The following is a 19,069-nucleotide window of genomic DNA, read 5'->3' as shown; positions in this document are numbered from 1 at the left end:
ATTAAATGCACTTAAGACACTTTCTGCTGATGGCTTACCAGTCACACAGACAGTGAAATCATCACCACATGACACCTGATGGATAGCTTTGCCTTGCAACTTTTCCACATGCTTTGGCTGTCGATAGGAGGCTTTGTCTCCATGGCCCAGCTGACCATGGAGTTTAGTGCCTCCTTGCATGTTCTGTGAAATAAAGAGGTCTTATGATTTTTTTTAAATTACATTTTATTAAACTTAAATTTTAAAGAGATAGGTTCTCGCTATGTTGCCCAAGCTGGCCTTGAACTCCTGGGCTCAAGTGATCCTCCTGCCTCAGCTTCCCAAAGTGCTGGGATGGTAGACATGAACCACCATGCCCGGCTGAGAGGTCTTACGAAGTTTTAATTTTTCATGCCAAAAGCTGATCTTTAATGTAACTTCATACGAAGAAAAACAGTAGAAAAAAAGAGCTAGAAGTTTAGAAATTAGAAAAAAAAGGGCAAAGGGATTAAATATTTTAATAGCAAGTAGTATAAAGACCCTGCCAACAGGTAAAGAAAACTTAAAAAGTATCCAGATTAATATCCATTAATCTAATCTTTGTCCTTCAAGTCTAAGGTAAACAATATATTTAATTACAGGTGATGGTGAAAAAAATTCTTTATAATATAGTCTAATTTGGTTGCTTTCTACAGGAATATAGCTTCTTGAAAATCTGTACTAGAAGTTTCATAAATTTTGATCACAGTTTTCCTGAAACACGGAAGAGTTATAAAGAATCTGGCTACATCAAAGAGGCTGCTATACAGCAATGAGACTAGTCCTTGATGACTTTTCAACTTTTTTTTTTTTTTTGAGATGGAGTTTCGCTCTTGTCACCCAGGCTGGAGTGCAGTGGCTCGATCTTGGCCCCGGCTGGAGTGCAGTGGCTCAATCTCGGCCCACTGCAAGCTCTGCCTCCGGGGTTCAAGCGAGTCTCCTGCCTCAGCCTCCCAAGTAGCAGGGATTACAGGCACCTGCCACCATGCCCAGCTAGTTTTTTGTGTATTTAGTAGAGATGGGGTTTTGCTGTGTTGGCCAGGCTGGTCTCGAACTCCTGACCTCAGGTGATCCACCCGCTTCAGCCTCCCAAAGTGTTGGGATTACAGGCGTGAGCCACCACATCTGGCCTTTTCTACAGTTTTATAGAGAAAAATAATTCTATTAAATGAGTAAACTACAAGTCCTCATAATACATACACACACACACACACACACACACACATATATATATATATATATATATATTTTTTTTTTTTTTTTCAAACAAGCTCTTGCTCTGTCACCCAGGCTGGAGTGCAGTGGTGCGCTCTCCAGTGGTTCACTGCCATCTCCACCTCCCAGGGTCAAGTGATTCTCGTGCCTCAGCCTCCTGGGTAGCTGGAATCACAGGCATACGCCACTTTTGTATTCTCAGCTAACTTTTGTATTTTTAGTAGAGACGGGGTTTTGTCATGTTTGCCAGGCTGGTCTCAAACTCCTGGCTTCAAACAATACACTCGCCTTGGCCTCTCGAAGTGCTGGGACTTCAGGTGTGAGCCACTGCTCCCGGCCAATAAATGTTTAAGATACTAATTTCTCTCCAGCAGCCTGAAATGAGCCTGAGAGGGCATAGCAAGAGACAGGCGGAAAGCCAAGAGAACACGCTATCACAGAAGGCAAGTGAAGACAAAGCTTCAAGAAGGGAGTGGTCAACTATGTCAAATGCTGCCGAGAGTCAAGCTAAGTAAGGACTAAAAACCATCTGTTTTATTTTAGCAATTTATGGGTCATTTTTCAAGACTAGTTTCAGTTGAGTGGCAGAGATGGAAGCTGCACTGTAGGTGAATGAGGAGAGAGTGGGAGATAAGGAAACAGACAGCAAACACAATTTGTTAAAGAAGGTGAGGGGGAGAATCTAGAGGGCAACAAAGAAATTCTACACAAAATATACCTAGCCATCTTCAATCACTGCTGTGGGCTTCAGGGGTTTCCTGACATGGTATAGCGCTTCCTTTGTTTACAAACCTATTTCACAGATAATAGTTGCTCTGAACCTCATGGTAATATAACAGAGTAATTGAGTGACTTGTCTAAAATCATCCAGCTGTAAATGGGAAAGCCCAGTCTCCTGAGTCTTTCCATTTTCTCTCCCTCTCTAATTCATTCATTCAAAAACCATTTATAGGTGACCTAATATGTACCACCCCAGGGCGTACATCAGTGAACTAAACAGACAAAATTCCTGCTCTCATAATAGCTTCCATTCCATCACCCCATGTTGCCACTCCCTTAGTATAGGTTCAACTAATAAAATGCTTAAACATCGTGGGCCCAGTAAACTATTAGGCTTACAGCACTGTTCCAAAACGCTTAGCGTTCACTTACCACCCAAGTGTACAGTTCCTTCTCCACTGTGACCACAGCAAAGTGGGTATTCCCTGCACACACCTGCCGGGCACTACAGCCGCTCTTGATAACATCCAGTTTTTGGGGGGTGGATTTTCCACCACCCCAAACATAGACTTCACTGGTTCGTGATGTTACTACAGCAATGGGTGCTTCAGTCACAGTGCTTGACCTGCCAACAACCCCCAGAACAAAGGCACATTTAACATTAAAAACAATATCAAAGAAAAATGCTTCCAGTCTGTTCCCTGAGCAGAACTGCCAATTATGGTATGAGAAAGTATGTTCTTTCTCGACAACTTATTTCAATGTGCTCTATCACAGCAGACTCTGAAACTCCTGCCTCAGGGCTTCATCACAGCTTGGCCAGATCAGATTCCAGTCTGACCCATAACACCTACACTTTTCCACATTCATCATGGTAATGATGGCCACTTTAGTGTAAGGGTGAAATTATAGCTTTCTTCTTAGAAATGACTGTCTGAAATTTAAGCAGATGCTGGCTCCTGAAAGGATGCCAAAGGATCCTGGGATCAAATAATGCCTATGCTCAAGAAAGACCTCCCCCCCCAGTTGTAATTTAGGATATATTAGTTTTTAAGAGTCTCTTGAACATTACCTTGGTCTCTTTGTAGGTGCATTAAGCAGAGTGACTTTTTCCTCCATCTCTCTACCAAAATAAAAGCAAAGATACATGAGTGAAATAATAGGATTTTATATTGCAGAGGTGTCTGTTTAATACATGTCACAGATTTAATCCTCTTATAAACTGTACGCATCCTACAACATCACAATACTTTTAGCAAAGTACCTTGATACAACTCAAAACAATTATATAGTCCTTTCATTAGATAATTCATTAAATACCCAAAGGCCAGAAGTTTGGGGCCATTTGCTTTCTACCTCTGAGAAGTGGTCCAGGGTGGAACAGAGAGCCTTGAGAACCTCTGATATACATGTTTAGTATCTGATGGACACCTTCATCTAGTCTGCCCACTGACTCCCAAACTCAGTATCTCCAAATATGAGCTTGTTAGCTTTTTCCCAAATGAGCTTTTCTTTCCAACTCCTCTATTTCTGTTAACTAGCCGCAAGAGCCTTCCCCAGTTCTCCCAGTCAACTGGGCTTAAAATCTCAGTCATCTCTGATTCATCTCTTTCCCTTTAATATTCAGGTTCTACAGATTCTACCTATATAGTATTTTTTGTACTCATCTCTTCCTTTCCAGTCTCACCACCTTAGTTCTGGGCAGCTCTACTTCCCACCTGTACTGTTGATAATACCTCCTAATCAGCCTCACTTACTATAGTCTTAATCATTTTACTATACTAATTTAACGCAGATGCTAATATTGCTAAATAACTCTTCCTTAGGTATGCCTCTCATCACATGAACTGCCCTCTCGCAAACATCCACTGTCTCTCGACAGTGGATGTGATACCCACTCTATCTTTTGCACTACCTCTTGAATTAACCACAATCTTCTTGGCCTGGCATGCAAGATTTCCTACCTATTTTTCCAGACTTCCTTCCTTTTGTTTGCACCCCATGTTCTAGCCTAGGGCTGTCATCCTAACTAAAATCAATTATAGCTGAGTTCCTGGAGTAGCGCTCAGGCATCAGTACTTTTTGAAAGCTCCTGATATTTTGCATCGAAAGTCCCAGGTCTAGAACCACTAATCTAGCCAAATAGAATTTTGTGTTTCCTGAATATTTTCCACAACTTCCTGTGTCTATGTTTCTGCTTATACTATATTCTCTGTCTGGAAAACTCTGTCTTATGTTTTCCATCAAAGTACAAAGTTCCAAAGTATTGCAGGCAAATCTATAATTATCTCAGTAAAAATTTCATGCCCACACTCAAGAAGTAAGAGACTAAAATAGTGACTTAAAATAGTGATTATGCCGGGCTTGGTGGCTCATGCCTGTAATCCCAGCACTTGGGGAGGCCAATGCAGGCAGATCACCTGAGGTCAGGAGTTCGAGACCAGCCTGGCCAACATAGTAAAACCTTGTCTCTACTAAAAATACAAAAATTAGCCAGGCATGGTGGCGCCTGCCTGTAGTCCCAGCTCCTCGAGAGGCTGAGGCAGGAGAATTGCTTGAACCTTGGAGACAGAGGTTGCAGTGAGCCGAGACTGCACCACTGTACTCCAGCCTGGGCAACAGAGTGAGACTCTCAAAAGGTAAATAAAAAAATAAATAAATAAATAAAATAAATCATTATACTGCTGTGAAATAAGCCAGATAAAAATTTTAAATATGCTTAACCAGACCAAAAGGATGATACTGCCTGCACATGCACAAACATAAATGGAAGTTCATGGTGCCATATTTGGAGTACTGTACATAATTTCAGGCACTAAAACACTGGCTGAAGAACCAGAAATGATTAATTAAATGGCATAGTAGAATAAAAGTACAGATGAAACAGCAAATAAGTAATTAGGGATGTACAGAATGTATCCAAGGGCAAGACTTGAAACGAGCATTGTACATGAATATTTGGAAGGTATAAAAACAAAGAACTGGTAGTGGAGGAAGAAGGGTAGCAAGGCAAAAATAGTGTAATAGGATGAAATACAGACTCAAACATTTAAGGAAGATAAACGTTTTAAATTAAGGTGTGAAACCTCCTAGAGGAACTGAGGGATAAAGGATGTTCTTCCTATCTCTAAAGATATCTGACAGAATAAATGTCAGGAAATAACCTCTGAGGAGTCAATAAAACTCAACTTCAAATATGGGCAAAATGTACCTGAAGAGGATTCCTCCAACTCCAACCTACCACCTAAACAAATGCAGTGAAAAACAAAGGCCCAGGCCGGGTATAGTGGCTCATGCCTATAATCCCAACACTTTGGGAGGCTGAAGCAGGAGGATTGCTTGAGGCCAGGCAACAGCTTTGAGACCAGCCTGGGCAACACAGCGAGACCCTGTCTCTATAAAAATAGAAAAATTGGCCAGGCATGATGGTGCACACCTGTAGTCCTAGCTACTTGGGAGGCTGAGGCGTGAGAATCACTTGCAGTTCAAGGCTGCAGTGAGCTAGGACTGTGCCACTGCACTCTAGCCTGGGTGACACAGTGAGACTCTGTCTCAGAAAACAAACAAAAAACAAAAAAACCAGAGGCCCAGTCCAATTCACACTACAATTGATAAGCACCCTATGCCAGGCCCTGGGCTGACCACTTTTTATGCATTATCTTCTTTAATCCTGACCTCATCTTACTTTATAGAGGAGAAAGCTAAGAAATAAGGATATTAAATAACTTGACAAAGATAATGACAAAATTCAGACACAAACATAAGGATGTCTGAGTCCAGACACCCCTCTTCCTTACTGCACTCTAATGCCTCAACACTAGATTTAAAACCAATGGATGGGGGTGTGAAGGGCTCTTGGGTCTCATCAGTACACATTTAGAACAAAATAGCATAGGCAAAGGAGGCAAAAGTCAGAAGCTATCCCTAAGCAATAAAAGCAGGGATGTTGGTAGAAAATAGCACTATTGCAACCAAGTCCGGAAACACTACTCTTTCTTGTAGTACTTGGATCAAGCCTCTAAAAGTCATCTATCTCAGAAAAGACAATGGAGTGACTTCTTCATACTTTACCTCCTGCGTTTCCTGAGAAGGGGGCGATCTAGAAGTTCATCTGCAGTAGGTCTCTGCTCAGGATCCTAAAAAGTAAAAACAGGGTTAGTTTTCACTTAAAGGAAATGGGCAACATGGGATCTAAAGATGATAATTAGCCAAAGATCACTGCATTATCCTTTTGTTTTAAAAATCATTTCTTATGTGATACTCCATGTTTTATGTTTCTCACCTCATTATCATCAACACTTGTACATGAAGGTGAATGTTTATAATGCACCTTCCTCACTTGTTCAATTAGGGCAGTGGCTCTCAAACCTCAATATATACAGAATAGAAGAATCACCTGAGGGGTTTGTTGCAAATAAAGATTTCTGGGCTTTATCCACAGAGATTCTGACTGAGTTCGTCTGGGGTAGGGCCCAGGAATCTTCTTTTTACTTACAAAACTCTCCCACTCCCTGGTGATTCTGACTCCAGTGTTTCATGAAACATACTTTGAGTAATACTAGAACTACACAGCAAAGGAACTATGAGATATGAGAAATACAGACATTCTGTATTAAAAGTGGTAAATTATCTTTCATTGCAGTTTTACGAAATATATATTCAGAAATTATTCTTGGTCATAAAAATGGAGCACAATTTAGATGGGAAATTCATTTCACAAACTAATACTTACAAAACAGAATAAAGTAAGAATTTGTTCACTGAAGCACACAACTATAATGGATTACCAATACCTATTCTGTGTATAGCCACAAATACACTCTACCCTGGGGAACTGGATGTGGTTTTGTATGGTTTATAGCTATGCCATACACCAAACACTGAGGCTGGAAGGGGAAATACGAAACTGAAGTGAATATTTAAGTCACACCTACCTGGTCAAGGCACGAATGAACCATCTGGATCAATTCCAAAGAGTACTGGCGAGAGTCAACTTCCATGGCCCGAATTCCTTGCACGATCTTCACACACAGGTTGAGTGGGTTCTATGAGAAAACGATGACTGCATTGTTCCTGGTTATATGAAGATGATGCTATACGCTACTGGTGGGGGCTCTCAGGTGTCTATGATCATTATTTAAAGAATTGGCAATAGGTCTGACTTCTTGTTATAACTACTAATATGCATCAACAAGAAATGGTTAGGGATGCACTGATACTATCAGACAGAATGAAGTCAACTGGCTATACAATCTATAACTATGTGGCCAATAATATAATGCTCAGAGTATATTATAATCTGACCTTTCAACTGAATCCCAAGAAAAAGGAAAGCAAGACTAGCCATGCTTCTTGGCTTCATGTAGTTCCCTTGCCAACTAACTTGCCTTCTAATTTATATATCCTAGTTGTGGCTGTACAGGCAATACTTTGCTGCAACAGACAAGGCAGTGAATAATAATAAGATGATAATATTGCTGGGCGTGGTGGCTCACGCCTGTAATCCCAGCACTTTGGGAGGCCAAGGTGGGCGGATCACGAGGTCAGGAGATCGAGACTATCCTGGCTAACACGGTGAAACCCCGTCTCACTACTGAAAATACAAAAACATTAGCCGGGTGTGGTGGCAGGTGCCTGTAGTCCCAGCTACTCGGGAGGCTGAGGCAGAAGAATCGCTTGAACCCAGGAGGCGGAGCTTGCAGTGAGCCGAGATCATGCCACTGCACTCCAGCCTGGGCGACAGAGTGAGACTCCGTCTCAAAAAAAAAAAGATGATAATATTAACAATATTATGGTAATACCATTATTGAGAGACTACTACAAACTAGACAGGCACATTACATATATGGTATTTTTTAGCCTCATTAACATCATTCAAGGAAATTATTATCATTATCAATTTATATATGAGAAAAATGGGGCTCAGAGATGTAAAGTAATTGACCAAAATCACAGATAGTAAAAATGAAGCTGTAACTCCAACCAAAGCCTGACTCTAAGTCATATATACACACACATACACACACACATATGCACACAACATATATATATACACACATATTTCTTGAGACAGAGTCTCACTCTGTCACCCAGGCTGGAGTGCAGCGGCACAATCTCTGCTCACTACAACCTCTGTCTCCTGGGTTCAAGTGATTCTTGTGTCTCAGCCTCCTGAGTAGCTGGGATTACAGGCATGCGCCACCATGCCTGGCTAAGTTTTGTATTTTTTAGTAGAGATGGGGTTTCACCACGTTGGCCAGGCTGGTCTCAAACTCCTGACCTCAGGTGATCCACCCGCCTCAGCCTCCCAAAGTGATGGGATTACAGGCATGAGCCACCGTGCCCAGCCTCTGACTCCAAGTCATTTTTCTTCCACCATGCTATTTAGGAGAATTAGAATGATATACTAGAACAACCTTCAGGATTTAGAAAAATGAATAGGTCTTATGAAAGGGCAATGAATTTACATTATCTTACATTTGCGTTTTTCATATACATTATGAGAGAATCTCTGTATGGGGAATATATATTGTTATCATGTTATAGATAATGAAACAGGATCAAAGAGATGAAGTGATTTGCCTAAATTCTCACACCTGGTTGGTAGAGGCAACTGGATGTGAATCCACTTTAGCCCCTCAGTGTGCTCCATGGACCAGCAGCATCAGCATCACCTGGGAGCTTGTTAGAAACACAGAATATCAACCCTGCCCCCCCCAAAAAATCTGCATTTCAACAAGATGACTTTGTATGCGTATTAAAGTTTGAGAAGCACTGCTTTATATAAGGTTGTACTTTAATTTACTTAAAAAAAGAAAAAAGACTTAAAGGGATTCATTGTCTATAAAGCAATGACAATCTTTATTTTTTAACAGATAAACTTTTTTTTTCTCTAGTTAATGAATATTTTTAACACCCACAATGTGTTAAGTATTGTAGAAAATAAAGCAAACATTTGGAAGGGTTTTAGATTACCTGGCAAAACCACAGCTATATAAAAAAAGTTAAGTACAATAAAGTGATACTGGTGCTATGTCAGAAGTGTTTACAAAGATAGAATAAAGGCATAAAAAAGTAACAATTTAGGAAAAGGCCTAAATATGCTGGGCATGGGGGCTCACACCTGTAATCCTAGCATAGGCTGAGGCAGGAGGATCACTTGAGGCCAGGATTTTGAAACCAGCCTGGGTAACACAGTGAGAACCCATCTCTACAAAAAATAGCCAGGGGTGGTGAGGCATGCCTGTAGTTCGAACTACTCAGGAACTGAGGCAGGATGACTGCTGGAGCACAGGAATTTGAGACTGCAGTGAGCTATGATCACGACACTGCACTCCTGGGCAACAGAGTGAGACCCAGATAAAACAATTGTCTTTTACTCCCTTCCATTCTATTCACTAGATTTGCATCCTTTTACACGTTTCCAAGAAAGTGATGCAGTAGTTGCATGATCATCTGGCTGCTGTTAATAATGTTCCAATTCCTACTGCTTGAAAAAGTGAACCATCATGTTCCATTTTTTGCTTTTAAGAGATGAACTTTTTAATTTAATTTAATTTAATTTTTTTTTTTGAGACAGGGTCTTGCTCTGTTGCCCAGGCTGGAGTACAGTGGTACAATCTTGGCTCACTGCAACCTCCACCTCCTGGGGTTCAAGCAATTTTTGTGCCTCAGCTTCTCGAGTAGCTGGGATTACAGGGGCACGCCACCACACCCAGCTAAGGTTTGTATTTTTTTTTTTTTTTTTTTTTGAGACGGAGTCTCTCTCTGTCGCCCAGGCTGGAGTGCAGTGGCCGGATCTCAGTTCACTGCAAGCTCCGCCTCCCGGGTTTACGCCATTCTCTCGCCTCAGCCTCCCGAGTAGCTGGGACTACAGGTGCCCGCCACTTCGCCTGGCTAATTTTTTGTATTTTTTTAGTAGAGACGGGGTTTCACCATGTTAGCCAAGATGGTCTCGATCTCCTGACTTCGTGATCCGCCCGTCTTGGCCTCCCAAAGTCCTGGGATTACAGGCTTGAGCCACCGCGCCCGGCCAGGTTTGTATTTTTAATGGAGATGGGGCTTCACCATGTTGGCCAGGGTGACCTCAAGTGATCCACCCACCTCAGCCTCCCAAAATGCTGGGATTACAGGCCTGAGCCACTGCGTCTGGCTGGGTCTATAGCATTTTAATAACAGATTACTAATCTTATACCTGAATACAGGTTATTTTTGCCAGAAATCCGAAGCCTGGGAATAGAGTTGATCTGCTTCGTCAGGCTGTACCATTTGCAATCTGCTAAATGCAATATGGGGGTAATATGCCAACTTACTGTAGCATCAAACGTCCTCTTCAAGGTAAGGAGTTCAAAAATGACACAGCCTACTGCCCAGATATCAGACTTGAAATTGTACTTTACTCCTTGACAGAGCTCTGGAGACATGTAATATGGGGTTCCCACAAGCTGAGCAACAAAGAAACAATCAAAGAATAATTTCTTTTCTGAGGTGACTATGTTAACATTTCAACAGCTTAATTAAATTTCCCAGGAACTAGTGATAACAACCATAAAATATTCATCAGCAGATTCCAAAATGGTTTTTATGAGATGATGCCACTATGGAAAGAAATCTTATATCAAATCTCTTGGGTCAATTATAAAGGGACAATCTCCATGATAAAGGAACTGTGGTAACTTGAGGAGCTCAATAGCTGTGTGATTCCTAGATCACAGAGGTTTCAGGCGTTCAAGGCCTGCCAAAGACTTTACACATACTTAAAAGACATACTTAGTAAAAGTTCACCAATGGGAAAAAAACCCAAACACTGGCAGTGGGGAGATGGTAACTGAATGATGGAATTAGATGTTCTAACTAAAATACACGTAATGAAACTTTTAAAATGGCCCAATTTGACATCTGTTACGCTAATGCAACTAGTGAATTTCTTTTGAATTTGAAAAAGATTTTCTCACTTGAAAAATAAACTTGGAAATAAAAATGTCCTAAGAAGTCATGCCTCTCCCAAGATGAGATATAATGAAGGCCCTAGCAGCTCTAATAAAACTCATTGTCAGCTTTAATCAGCAAAGCAAAGCAAATTTCAGATGGCTTACATGGCTTTTATAAATTTTCATATCATTCCTTCTTTGCATTTAACTAGCTAAAAAAAGTCAAGTCTTGGTTTTATCAGATTGTTCTTCATGAGAAAAATCCATATAAAGACATGATTGCTTCTTCAGAAGCTCACTTTGGCCTCCATCATAGAAACATCTGAGTCCCTGAAGCAGACTCCAAACCCTAAACATCTAAATTGCTTGCAGACAAATCTTGACATTATTTAAAAAAAAAAAAAAAAAAAAATTATTGGCCAAAATCAGTTTTCAAGTTCTTTTAAGGATAGAGCATTGTGAAACTAGAAGAATAATAACAGGGTTTTATAATTCCTAAAAGGATAAGATTACTGTCCCAAAGATCAACTTATGTCTACTCTTTACCAATGATCTTTCTCAAAATCACGTGAGAGGGGAACCCTGTGCAGTTCAGACTGTGTATAATATTAAAGAATAGATTGTTTACAAGCCTTCACTTGTAATATAGGGGTTCTCTTTGAACCAGAAGCATTCAAAGGAAAAACAAAAAGAGATGTCTAACACTTTGAGCTCAAACATTAAATAAGAGATAAAGTGAAATCTACTAAAGACCCTAACCTGGACAAAACAGTAAAGCATTTTGTTGCTTTTAGATTAAGTCCCTAATCAGTATTGGAAAAAGGTTATGAGGTCAGAGCTGTAACGTTGGCAATGACTTAAATGCCTGCTAGTGGGCCCAGGAAAAAGACTTCTAGGACATGCATTAAAAGTATGGAAAACTTGAAAGAATATTGAGAAAAGTATGCAAGATTTAGGGAGTATAGCTATATTTCACAGTACTAGAAAAGAAAATAAAAATTAAGACAAGGGCAACACATACCGTCTCAGCCATGGAATACTCAGAATTAAGTTTCTTTGCTAGGCCATAATCTCCAAGTTTTATCAGGTTTGCCTTGGTCAGAAAAATATTTAATGTCTTTATATCTCTGAAAAAAAAAGATGCTGCAAATTAAGTTCACACAGATAATTGTTTTATTTCATCCCCCGTCTTGCCCAGGATTATTACAGAATAAAAATGAGTGTGGGCCGGGTGCAGTGGCTCACATCTGTAATCTCAGCACTTTGGGAGGGCAAGGCAGGAGGATTGCTTGAGGCCAGGAGTTCTAGACCAGCCTGGGCAACATAGTAGGACCCCATCTCTACAAAAAATGAATTAGTCAGGAGTGGTAGCAAACACTTGTAGTCCTAGCTTCTCGGGAGGCTAAAGCACCTGAGAATCAGTTAAGCTCAGGAGGCTGAGGCTGCAGTGAGTCATGACTGCACCACTACATTCCAGCCTGGGCAACAGGGTGAGACCCTATCTCAAAAACTAAAATAAAATAAAAAAAGTGTTACCATTGCTCATATTCTGTCCTAAACATCCCACAGTGGTCGTCACTTTCACATGCTGTTTAACACTGAAGTGGGGACTTTATTTTTTATTTTTATTTTTTTTTTGAGACGGAGTCTTGCTCTGTCACCCAGGCTAGAGTGCAGTGGCGCGATCTCGGCTCACTGCAAGCTCCGCCTCCCGGGTTCACGCCATTCTCCTGCCTCAGCCTCCCGAGTAGCTGGGACTACAGGCGCCCACCACCTTGCCTGGCTAGTTTTTTGTAGTTTTTAGTAGAGACGGGGTTTTACCGTGTTAGCCAGGATGGTCTCGATCTCCTGACCTCGTGATCTGCCCGTCTCGGCCTCCCAAAGTGCTGGGATTACAGGCTTGAGCCACTGCACCTGGCTTGAAGTGGGGACTTTAAAGGAGTGAAGGCAGAGAATTAACTTCATCCTCTAGGACTTCAAAGCATAGAAATATCTCCCATACTACTGAAGCTATTAGGAAAAGCTGAGAGGGTCAGACGAGGAAAATGGTGCTCTAGGTAACCATAATTCCCATAAGATACCACGGCTCTTCAACTAACACTTATGCCTTGAATTAAATGATATCAAGGCAACTTTAACTAACTTGGTTGGTGTCAAAGTTTCAAATAATCTGTTAAGGCAAGAGAAGAGGCCTACATGTCCCCACAACGATATGATTAGGCCATTTAGTCATCTAAATAAAATCACAGGCTATTTTTCTAAAGATTAATTGACCATATGTAAAACAAAATGAACTGTGCCTGGTTCACTATGGCTTCCTTATTGAAAGATGCAAATAAACCAGAACAATATACTTTGTTACTTTTAAAAAGAAAATAACAACATGCAACAGAAGCCATTCAATAGCTATCCAGAAATATATGTTAACTGAATGAACAAACCAATAAAAAAAGAAATCTTAGTGTATTATAATTAATCTCTGGCACCAGTCAATGACTCACTTAAGAAGGGCATAATGATGTGAAAATGTTACTGAGATGGTTCTCTTCTATAGCTAGAAATGAATGGAAATGTGCCTGTTTTTAAAGATCTGGTAAATTTGTACAATTAATTGTACAAAGTGAAGAGATTTTTATTTAAATTAAAAGCGCTTAATTATAGAATTAAAAAGAATTGCCAATTATTACTGCTGTGAATTCTTACCAAATACTACTTCTCATAGTGCTTTCTAGGCTTTACTGATGAATTAACAAACTGAATTCTAAAATTTTTGTCTGTAAAATGACTGAGTAGTACTTGGCTACTGAGGAGATTCTTCCTAGATCATAAACATGGTTTAACTTCAGGGAGTGAAAATAATATTCCTCAAATAATTCCAAAAATTATTTTCCTTTCCTAATGATATAAATGGAAAAACTCTTGGCTGCTTAATCAAGAAAATAAAAGTGTTGTTGGGGGGTATCCAGGGTAGGGGCTGAATTGGTAGAGAAGAATCCATCCATAAATTTTTTTACTTTTTACCTATGAAGGATTCCAGCTTTATGGATACAGCTCACTGCTGAAACAATCTGAAATAGGTACCACACCACCATCTGCAGAGAAAAAATAAATATTTGGATTAGAAACAAAAAGTTCCATTTAAGTAAATACACACACATACACAAACAAACAAAACAAAGAAAGCTGCAACCAGAAGTTATGATTCAACATGACTTGACATCTCTTCCTTGCAGGTTGAGTAGGCAAAGAAAAGTGAAGGGGTAAAAAAACACAAAAAACAGGTTCCTCATAAAATCGTTCCAATGTCATTATAATATATAGTATGGTAAAGCAGACATGTGGAAAAACTCAGGAAGAATGCAAAGTTATAGAAAACTGGGCATACCAGTATGCAGTAATAGAACCAGGAAAGAAAGCCCACAGAGAATCATGATGTGGAGGTAAAACGTTTAGGAAGCAGCTATAGACAGCTTCCTTGTTAGAGGTTTCCTTTCTCATGAATATCAGAGCCTGGAAGGAGTCTGAACAAAAGGAAAAAAACACTCTTCATTATTGGAAGAGTAAATACAGAACTAGAATGCAAGAATTACAACACTACAATTCTAACTTCCTTCCATAGAAATATGAATTACCTCTTCCTCAAACAACTTGTCCTTCTGACGAAGGATTTTGTCATACAGGTTCCCTCCTGCAATTAAACAAGACACAGGTTTGAATTGCTTAATACAGATCAAAGCTTGGCTCCTGTTACAGGGTTTTTTAGGTGACACAAGGAAATGAAGGATTCCGCTTTCTCTCCATAGGCAACTACGTCTTTTAACTTTTCACATGGGCACAAAACTCTTCCCATCTCTCAAGGACTGCATCAGAAATATTCTTCAAAGATCTCCCTAACACAAGAGGCTTAATAAAAAAAAAAGACATTTTAAGAAAAGATGTAAGTAAAGATCATTCTTGTTGTTCCCAACAAGTATATTCAAAATCAGATTTCTTTTCTAGAACTCTCCTTTAAGAACTTAGAACAACTCTAAGTTGTTACAAAATAATATTTTTGTAACAACTCTCCCAGTTGTGACTACTATAACATTTGGATTAGGCTGGGCACAGTGGCTCAGGACTATAATCCCAGAACTTTGGGAGGCTGAGGTGGGCAAATCGTTTGGGTTTGGGAATTCAAGACCAGCCTGGGCAACACGGCAAAACCCTATCTCTACCAAAAAATACAAAAAATTAGCCAGGTGTGAGGGCACGTGCCTGTGGTCCCAACTAATCAGGAGGCTGAGGTGGGAGGATCGCCTGAGCCTGGCAGGCGGAGGTTGCAGTGAGCTGAGATCGCACCACTGCACTCCAGGCTGGGTGACAATGAGAGTCTATCTCAGGAAAAAAAGAAAAAAATTGGATTACACCTGTGATACAATGTTTTGTATTTATAGGGTATATATTGACAAATTTTCTACTTCACACCAAAAAATTTCCCAAAATTTAGGGTCTACCCCTAGACTGTTTCCTATCATTACTCTCTTTACTAATTCCTTCCTGTGGAATAAGTGTGAATTTACTTCTCTCTTTCCTTTATCTAGTAATACAGACCTCAAGTAATCACGGTTCATCTTACATCCCACCTGCAACTGTAACTTACACTTTAGCCCTGGGTAAGTTTTTACAACTTCTTTTCCCCTGCAATGTAGTAACTCAGTTTCAACAAATGTATCATTTGTTCCAGTTCTTCCTAATCACAAAAGAAGTTAACTTCCTAGGGCTTCTGCTACTTTGAAAATTTTTAACAGAATCTTGTATATGGCATTGATCACCAATGATCATAATATACAAGAGTTTATACAAGAAAGTTGTAAGGGACGAACATGCTGGGACCTCTTTAGCATGCAGTTCAGAAAAGGGCTTTGGAGGTTCTCTTGTGCAGTAAGATGATTAACAGCTAGTACAGTATGTAGCGAACACTTTCTACCTACCAAGTACTATGCATGTAATATAACAATCCTAGAAAGTAGGTACTATTATCAACAAACTTTTTTTTTTGAGATGGAGTTTCGCTCTGTCACCAGGCTGCAGTGGCGTGATCTCCACTCACTGCAACCTCCAACTCCCTGGTTCAAGTGATTCTTCTGCCTCAGCCTCCCCAGTAGCTGGGATTACAGGCACGCGCCACCATGTGCAGCTAATTTTTGTTATTTTTAGTAGAGACAGAGTTTCACCATGTTGGCCAGGATGGTCTCGATCTCCTGACCTCGTGATCCGCCCAACTCAGTCTCCCAAAGCATTGGGATTACAGGCGTGAGCCACCATGCCCAGCCTTTTTTTTTTTTTTTTTGAGACAGGGTCTGGCTCCATCGCTCAGGCTGGAGTGCAGTGGTCTGAGCTCACTGCAACTTCTGCCTCCCTGTCTCAAGCCATCCTCCCTCCTCAGCCTCCCAAGTAGCTGTGACTACAGGTGCACACCACCATACCCAGCTAATTTTTTGCATTTTTGGTAGCAACAGGGTTTTACTATGTTGCCTAGGCCTTCCTCGAACTCCTATGCTCAAGTGATCTGCCTGTCTTGGTTTCCCAAAGTGCTGGAATTAGAGGCATGCACCACTGTCCCTGGCCAACAAACTCATTTTAAAATGAGGAAACTGCTGGGTGCAGTGGCTTAAGCCTGTAATCCCAGTACTTTGGGAGGCAGAGGTGGGTGGATCACCTGAGGTCAGGAGTTAGAGATGAGCCTGGCCAACATGGCAAAACCCTGTCTCTACTAAAACTACAAAAATTAGCTGGGCGTGGTGGCGCATGCCGGTAATCCCAGCTACTCAGGAGGCTGAGGCAGGAGAGTCATTTGAACCCAGGAGGCGGAGGTTGTGGTGAGCAAAGATGGCGCCATTACACTCCAGCCTGGGCAACAAGAGTAAAACTTCGTCTCAAAAAAATAAATAAATAAAAATAAAGTGAGGAAACTGAGGCACAGGGAAGTTAAGTTTCTTGCCAAGGTTACAGAGCTAGAAAGTAGACAAACTTGGGTTTAGAGTCTATTTTCTTTAACAACTAGGCTATACTGCTATCTTACAAGCAAAATGATCTGAAGAAATCAGGGACCAGATAAATAGGGCCATGCTTTACCATATATCACTTTCACTCAGTTATGATCTTTGGACTACTTTTCAATAGAATAGCTTTAGCTGAAGACAATATAAATAAATATCACCTATAAGATATTATTAAATACTGTATCAAGTGCTGCCAAGCCACACTCTGGTTAACTAATGTCATTTCATGAAAAAAAACCTTGAAAAATAAATGTAAAATCCAACCGAAGAAAAGATAGTTTGAAAATGGAACCATAATCACAAGAGAAAATTTGGGTATGCAGGGGAAAATCCCTCTCCTTATTTCGTTAACCACTTCAAAATTCTCCAAGGCCTGAAAAGTTTCTCTTAAACTCTAGACATTCATTTAAAGTTTTTATCACTGTATGTCTCTTCTTATATTCTTCTCCTCAAGGTAACTATGAATCTACGAAAGTCTTGCTGGAGAAAGTCCCACTGAACTCTATCTTACCATTACAATATTCCAGCTCAATCAGCAGGGTGGTATTGTCCATGAAGTGATTGTAGTAGGCAATAATGTTGTCATGCTGCAGCAGTGCCAGAATAACAATCTCATTCAAGGCATCACGACGTTCCTTCTCAGACAGCCGGGTCAAATCCACTTCCTTCCACACAACCAGTGAGTCATCCTAAACACAGTAACAGAGGTATTGTGCTTTTCCTCTTGCCTGGCAGCAAATGAATCCACACCTAGCTCTGTAAGCCTAGAAGCAAAACTACCTAAGAGGGGCAGAGACTGACTCCTCTTATTTTTTCTTTTTAACAGACTTTAAAGGTTATGTGTACAATTTATCATTATAATTTATTGCAGGACAGGGGAAGTAAAGCATTATGACGTCGTTGTCACACTCAATTTGCATGATGTCAGTTCCAGGTAAAAATATGGGCTGGGCATAGGTCTCAAAAAGATTCTATTGAGGATACTATGACAGGCTGCTAATCATGATGGTGATTATGGCAGGGCAAGAATACTGGAGAGGTAGAGAACTGGGGAGCAATTATCTATAGTCGGTCACAGCTTCTAAAATGAAAACACTAAACATGCCTCTAGTTTTATAAATTTAGACTTCCCTAGTTTTATAAATTTAGACTTACCCTTTCTGGATAAGTCATGCCCCCTTTTGCAACTCTATAATCTCTCACACTTTAATGTATCACATTTTCTTCCATTCCTGAAAACTTACCTGTAGCTCCTGATGTCTACCATCTTTTTAGTTAGGACTACAGGCATGCACTGCCACACTCAGCTAAATTTTTTTTTTTTTTTAAGAGATGGGGTATCACTGTGTTTCCCAGGCTGGTCTAGAACTCCTGGCCTCAAGCGACCTGACCACCTTGGCCTCCCAGGTGTTGGGATTACAGGCATGAGCCACTGTGCCTGGCCTCATTTTTTGCTGACACTGCTTCCTAGCCCAGGAGCATCTCCACCAATGTAACCCTCCCCATCCTTTTGAATGCCTCTGCCAAGCCTTTACAATGTTTTTGGAAAGACTCTGATGAACCTTTTACTGTAACCATGCCTTTAATTTTTAGACCCCATACACTGAAATATTTGTCCATTCTTTTCATATCTCTACATATACAACTTAATGCTATGTGTTTACTAACAATGGCCAACTTATTTTCCTATTGAAATATAAGCTTCTAGAGGAAAAGAGTGCTTCTGAACTTCTGTAAATTCACAGATCTAATAAATATTTGGTGATATGGATAACGCTATGCAATTTTTGAGACGTGTAATCAAATTTAACTCAAAACAAACCCAGTAATCAAGTTCAACAGGATAATAATAAAAAGGCAATGGGCAAGATGTGACTTTAGTTCTAGTCCAAGATTTACTTATAACTTAAGTGAGCAAGTCACTGAAGTATACTGTCTTAGTTTCTCTAACTAAAACACAGAAATAACAATCCTTATCTCCTTTCTCATTTTGGATGCAAAAAAGAAAACAGACTACTAAGAATAACTAACTCTAACATCATACATTAATGTGGCATCAGGATAAAAAAGAACACTTAAAAATATTCTCTTGCAACCACTTCTCTCCTTCTCCATCTTTCAGGATTAAAAGTATGCTGGCTTGGA

The 19,069-nt window shown here is 40.2% G+C and overlaps 1 protein-coding gene and 1 long non-coding RNA gene across 5 annotated transcripts in view; one reads left to right on the top strand and one right to left on the bottom strand.

Moving 5' to 3' along the window:
- NEK9 (NIMA related kinase 9) overlaps window positions 1-19,069 on the bottom strand; it is a 46,771-nt gene that overhangs the window by 26,402 nt on the left and 1,300 nt on the right. For all 4 annotated transcript variants that reach the window (XM_033187391.1, XM_033187394.1, XM_033187392.1 and 1 more), the window contains exons 2-11: window positions 17,436-17,613; window positions 14,516-14,571; window positions 13,905-13,975; window positions 11,905-12,010; window positions 10,266-10,397; window positions 6,888-6,998; window positions 6,025-6,089; window positions 3,026-3,076; window positions 2,386-2,578; window positions 39-183 (exon numbers count right to left, since the gene is read on the bottom strand). In XM_033187391.1, the coding sequence (XP_033043282.1) occupies window positions 39-183; window positions 2,386-2,578; window positions 3,026-3,076; window positions 6,025-6,089; window positions 6,888-6,998; window positions 10,266-10,397; window positions 11,905-12,010; window positions 13,905-13,975; window positions 14,516-14,571; window positions 17,436-17,613 (1,108 nt within the window). The remainder of the gene's footprint in view (window positions 1-38; window positions 184-2,385; window positions 2,579-3,025; window positions 3,077-6,024; window positions 6,090-6,887; window positions 6,999-10,265; window positions 10,398-11,904; window positions 12,011-13,904; window positions 13,976-14,515; window positions 14,572-17,435; window positions 17,614-19,069) is intronic.
- Window positions 1,608-17,451, top strand: LOC117069318. Its single transcript, XR_004431500.1, has 4 exons — window positions 1,608-1,744; window positions 14,687-14,820; window positions 15,464-15,535; window positions 17,379-17,451. It is a non-coding gene; the product is annotated as an uncharacterized LOC117069318 (long non-coding RNA).

The sequence above is a fragment of the Trachypithecus francoisi genome, unplaced genomic scaffold (assembly GCF_009764315.1).
Source record: "Trachypithecus francoisi isolate TF-2019V2 unplaced genomic scaffold, Tfra_2.0 Lachesis_group3, whole genome shotgun sequence".
Taxonomy (NCBI): Eukaryota; Metazoa; Chordata; class Mammalia; order Primates; family Cercopithecidae; genus Trachypithecus; species Trachypithecus francoisi.
Note: the sequence above shows the minus strand (reverse complement) of the source record. Positions and strands in the feature narration are given on the sequence as shown.